Raw genomic sequence first — 5540 nt, forward strand, 5'->3', positions numbered from 1 at the left:
AAGAATGTGTGGACATTTAAACACTTTTTTTTTTTTTTCTACAGCAGATTAACAAAATGGCTTTAAAAAGCATGTTTGAAGATAAGAATAAATCTAGTGTAGACAAAGCTAATGTACTGATTTCACCATGTCTTAATTTGTTATGATAATCAAGTAAATCTCATATCGATATAAAGCAAGCTAAACATTGTATAGGTGAGTAAACATTAGCTGTGAATTATGTAGAGTGCAAACTTTCCTTAGCAGAGAAACCAAACAGATGAAATCTTGGCTAATGCATTTTAAACACATCTTTGTATCCCTGTCACACACCAGTGATTCTCAACCTTTTTGACACTTTGACACTTTTAAAAAAAAGTGTCAAACCCCGCACAAAATAAGGGGGTAACATCTTAAATAAAATTTTTTTTTAGTGATGCCATAGAAGAACCTTTTGGTTCCCCAAAGCACCTTTGTTCTTTGTTCTTAAAATAACCAATTTTCTTAGTGTGACGAACATTTTAATAGTCTAAAGAACCCCTTTCCACTATACACTCTTAAAAAATTAAGGTTCCGAAAGGTTTTTTTTTTTTTGCAATGTTGTTGTAGATGAACCATTTTGGGTTTCCCAAAGAACTTTTCAGTGAACAGTTCTTAAAAGAACCATTTTTTTCTTAGATTGAAGAACATTTAAATAATCTGAAGAACTTTTCGCAGTATGAAGAACCTTTTTGGAATGGAAAGGTTCCATGGATGTTAAAAGTTCTTCATTGTTGTAAATTGTTATTTGTTAATATATATAAATGTAAACAAAAGTTTGCAGAAGCCCTTGGTTGAGAACCACTGTTCTAAATCTTTGATCTAATGACTTTTTTTTTTACAGACAAATGTATATTGTGCCCATTCACGAATTTCTTTACAGAATAAAAATGTTAAACATGCATTTTGAATGAGTTGGACTGGCTAGTGAAGGTAAAGCGGCCAGCACATGCCCAGCAAATGTTTGACTGGTAGAGTATTGGTACAAACAAATATGTAATTTTTGTTGCTTGCAAAGATAGTTTTTCTTTTCCAAATTTTCCAAAAATTAATTACAAAATTGCCTGATTTTGTCCAAAACAAATGTGTCAGCATATTTAGTCATTAAACTGATCATGTCTTTATTAAACTAACAGAGGCATTAGATGGTTGTGTGTGTCTGTGCATGTGTGAGGTGATCTAAGAAAAACACAAGTGCCAGGAGACTGCGGTGACATGTGGCACATCTCCCACACTCTGAACAGGTTGTAATGAGAGCCAGTGGGGTTTCATCGTAACCTAACAACTCTTGTGTTTGTTTCTGCAAATCTGTCAGGGGTCTGTAGATTGCTGCTCTCTTGATGAATTCACACACTCTGATTTGATTGCCTCCTCACTTTTCCAACAACATGCTCATATACTTGAAAGTTTTGGAGCTTTTTGTTTTTCTTTTTTGCTTTTACCTAGCAAATATGAATATAATTTTAAAAGCATTGTGTGAAAAGCCCATTTTGAAGTGAATTTTAGTAAACACAACCTCATAAGATAATTTGTGACATTCAAAGCTTGATTGACTAAAACTGGTAATCAATTCAATTGAGTGGTTTTATTAACCTACACTGAGCAAAGAAATGTACAAGCACTACAGAGGAACATCACGTAACAGCAGGCCAAAAAGTTTAATCATAATCAGTGCCAGACGCTCTTGGGGTGATAATCACTTGATTCCTTGTGGAGAAGACCAACAGTTTACCACCTGACAATCCAAATTACACCAGTGAAGCAAGTGAGTTTTTTATATTAAAGTCACATTTATTCCATCCCACACAACAGGCATCTTCACATACTGGCATCAATGCCAGAGAGAGAGTTCATTCATACCACAACAGCAAAATTCTCCTAAACATTAAAAATAACAGCAATTGCAAAGCAAACATGACTTTTAAATTGGTTGCACAATAGTTATGAATGCTTTAGAGATGTGATGACCAACAAAACCTTGACAACTGATGTGAACAAACGACAGTAAGAGAATTTGGACATAAAAATTAATCTCATGCATGAAATCCATATTTATGATGCTTAAAGTATGATGTAACATTTAAATGTATTAGCCTCGCATACTCACTTTGGAAAAGCCATCAGAGATGAGTGAGTGACCTCTCCCCCTCATTGAATAAACACTCTTGGTTGACACCAAAAAGTGACCTGCTGAATTAATCATAAAAATAAAGTTACGTTTTAATACACAGTGAAAGCTGTAAATAGCAGATATCCCTCTTTGAACCGTATCTTTAAATGGAGAAAGCCCACTAACAAAAGTAAGCATTGTAATACTGTGCCTACATGATGATGAGAAATATTTCCCGAAAAAAAGCACACAATGTTAAGGGTCTTTCTAAAGTCCTTGGTCCCTCTAAACGGTGTGCCAATCGTTAGTTGAAGATGACGGCTTTCCACGGTTTGCCCGTTTCGAAATGGCTGGCTGTGCAGGGGTAGGAGAAGAGGAAAATGGCCATGCTGAAAATTGAAACTCAGCTCAGCAAGTCTGGTTGGAGGCCAATCCTTTGAAGCACATCCTCAGGCATGCAAAACACAGGGTTCACTGGTTTGATCTGCTCATCTCCCAGCAAAGACAGACCAGCCACACCAAACAGAGTGTGGAAAGGATCCACCTGGATGGAAATATAGAACACTGGCAAGAATGCACTGCAGAGACTGATAAGCTCTGTATAAAGAATGGCAAGTCCTAGAGAAATGACATGCAAAATATTTATGCACATGCAAAGTTTTATGTGACAAATTCCAAAGAGAGCTAACCATGTCTCCAGGCCTATCAGCGAAGCCTCCAGTCTCTTCATCCTGGCAAGCAAGAATAAAATTGCGCAGTTTTGCTTTGTCAATCCAGTGAATTCTGCCAATGATCTTCAAAGAGGCAAGAACCCACCAGGAATAGCAGACATCAGGCAGCTGAAATCAGAGAAAAAAATTAAATCCACAGTTGTGTTTGGTCTCTCATAAATAATATATATAAATAAATAATTAAAAATTATAATAATCTAGTATTAAGTTTTGAAAACATTACATTTTTATATTTTACATTATTTTACACTTTATATTTACATTATATTTTAAAATTTTGTTTATTATTATTTATGGTCAATTTTAATATGTTTTATATGGTTAGCAAACAGTTTTAATTTAATCTATATTTTTAATTGCTATTTTACATTTTTATTTAGTTTCATTATGCTAATAATTTTAGTTTTAATCTTTTACAACACAAACTGTACCATTTATGACCCAGTTATACTGACTGGATCAGATGGTCCCTTCATGAGCAGAATACACTGACAGTCAAATATCAGACTTGGGATTCATTTAAATATCCAGCATTGTCTGAAAATATAACTAGTTTTCACTTTTTTTTAAATCACACTTTTTTATTAGTTAATATCTTTGATCTAAAGGACATCTTACCTTCTCTGGTCTCCCATTCAAGCCTCCTGATGGTAACTGTCTTTCACAGAGCCACCAACCCAACAGATCTGCATTTACTTGATGAAGCTGCCCAGTGATCGACAAGAAACCTGTACAGCAATAAATCTAGAGACAGGGTGAGAAAAACATATGATTACAACGTATGAATACACTAAAACGGTTTAAAGGTGGGCATTAAATACCTCAAACACTTTACCTGACCAGCATGGGACTCTGAACCAGGCCTACAACCAAACCCACCATCAAAGTTCATACAGGACAGCACAAACTCAACAGCCTTGTCCATGTTGATTGCATCCAACTTGCCCTGCACAGAAATGTGTCATGTTATATGTATTTAAAACCTTGAAATGTTGCAGGAAACACTATAAAAGACAATTAAATATAATACTTGAATAGAAAAGAATTCAGACCAGTAGTGCCAATGTCGCAACCGCACAAAAGGAAAACCGTGTATCTATTTCTCCTGTTAAGGAACAAAAGCGAGCATTCATGAAGTCATATAATACTTAAAACTGTTTATTCCAGTAAAGACTGAAAAAACAAATAAATGTACCCCATTTGTCTCCTGCGAATGAGCCATCCTCCTGCTGCAGTCCTTTAACATAGTCTACCACTTTGTCTACATCAGTGACATTAATGCTGTCATACAAGGACAGGATCTAAAGGGAGTAACAACATTTTTTTTTTTTTCGTTAATTCCCACTTTTGAGTAGTCTTTTTTTTTATGACCATTTATTAATTATTATGATTGCCTTCTAGATTTTGTAGATTCCTGCGGTTCATTCGAGACAGCTGACCCATCAGGTCCATTACTGTCAGACCCCAGTAGATGCCACTCATTCTCAAGTATTCGGACAGCGTGTACTCCTGCAGGAGATGGTGCAAAATACACGGGAATTAACCTCTAATTTTATTCATTTTTGGAGGAAACCCATTTTTGCATCTTTTGTAAGCCATCGACTTACATAGTCATCCTTCTTGGAGCCATAGGCTGCAATATAGTCGGCATGCTTGTCTAGGAGGAGAGTGTTTGGAGCATCAGGTTTAATGACCACGTCTTTAACCTGGGTCCCCTGCAAAATAAGGTTGCCGTTATCACTTTCTGACAATAAGCTGAAAAACTGCAGTCTGACACATTCATTTTAACCCAGGCTGTAAGCTGTGCTGAACTGACTGGGCGGGCGAGCGACATGACATGTTTTTGCTGCTCTCGTTCTCATCGTTTGGTGTGTACTTCACAACCTTCACAATCGCAGTTGACCGCATGCTCTTTCTTTATGGGGAAAACATGATCTCATATGATCAATTAAATAACTATAAAAGCAAAGTAGTGTATTTTACATTACCATCCTGACGGAGAAGCAAGAGAGTGGACTACAGGCTGACTTCCGTCACACACATATTACATCATCACATTCCTCGTCATTTCTAAGGGTGCCCGTAAAGGACAGTATAGACGTTATTATGGGAAGCTAACGTTGATTTTGCAAATCGGATTTAAACAACGGAACCTCAACAGAATATTTGCTGCAATGACGTGATACAAATCACCTCAGTCACTACAGCTGCATTTTTTCAAACATACATAAGTGCAGTTAAATCTTTCTGGATTTGAATATTTGATGCTTGACTGTGAATAGTGACAAAACTTAACCTGTCCAACGAGGTAAAATGAAATTCTTGACAAAAAACAGGTGAATAATATTTTTGTGTCAGTGTATCAGTGTTGTGTATGGAAGTCCGTTTCCGCCACTGAATAAAAAATAAAAAAGGTTATTGCGACTTTTTATCTCACAATTCTGACTTTATTTCTCGGAATTGCGAGTTTGCATCACGCAATTGTGAGAAAAAAAGTCAGAATTGTGAGATAAAAAGTCGCAATAATATATATATTGTTTTTTATTCAGTGGCGGAAACGGGCTTCCATAGTGTTGCAAGAGGAAACGCAGTCGGTAAACAAGATAAAGCTCTGAAAGACAGAAAAAGAGTGGCAGAGTTATATAATAATAATAATAATAATAATAATAATAATAATAATA

General features: G+C 35.8%; 1 protein-coding gene and 1 long non-coding RNA gene across 2 annotated transcripts; both read right to left on the reverse strand.

Annotated features, from left to right (window-relative positions):
• Positions 1-1777: 1777 nt before the first annotated feature.
• Positions 1778-4160, reverse strand: LOC107674352 (Rab geranylgeranyltransferase subunit beta; the record flags this gene model as incomplete). The annotated part of the gene is made up of 6 exons (XM_016468312.1): positions 1778-2672; positions 2818-2967; positions 3478-3603; positions 3695-3805; positions 3912-3964; positions 4055-4160. Coding segments are annotated over 6 exons (687 nt in total), but the record flags the coding sequence as incomplete, so codon positions are not given.
• A 114-nt stretch (positions 4161-4274) lies between these two features.
• On the reverse strand, positions 4275-4944 carry LOC107674059 (uncharacterized). The gene is made up of 3 exons (XR_001632473.1): positions 4848-4944; positions 4467-4574; positions 4275-4368 (listed from the first exon to the last, which is right to left on the reverse strand). It is a non-coding gene; the product is annotated as an uncharacterized LOC107674059 (long non-coding RNA).
• Positions 4945-5540: the final 596 nt, after the last annotated feature.

Source organism: Sinocyclocheilus anshuiensis, unplaced genomic scaffold, assembly GCF_001515605.1.
Source record: "Sinocyclocheilus anshuiensis isolate Anshui unplaced genomic scaffold, SAMN03320099.WGS_v1.1 scaffold962, whole genome shotgun sequence".
In the NCBI taxonomy this organism is placed as follows: domain Eukaryota; kingdom Metazoa; phylum Chordata; class Actinopteri; order Cypriniformes; family Cyprinidae; genus Sinocyclocheilus; species Sinocyclocheilus anshuiensis.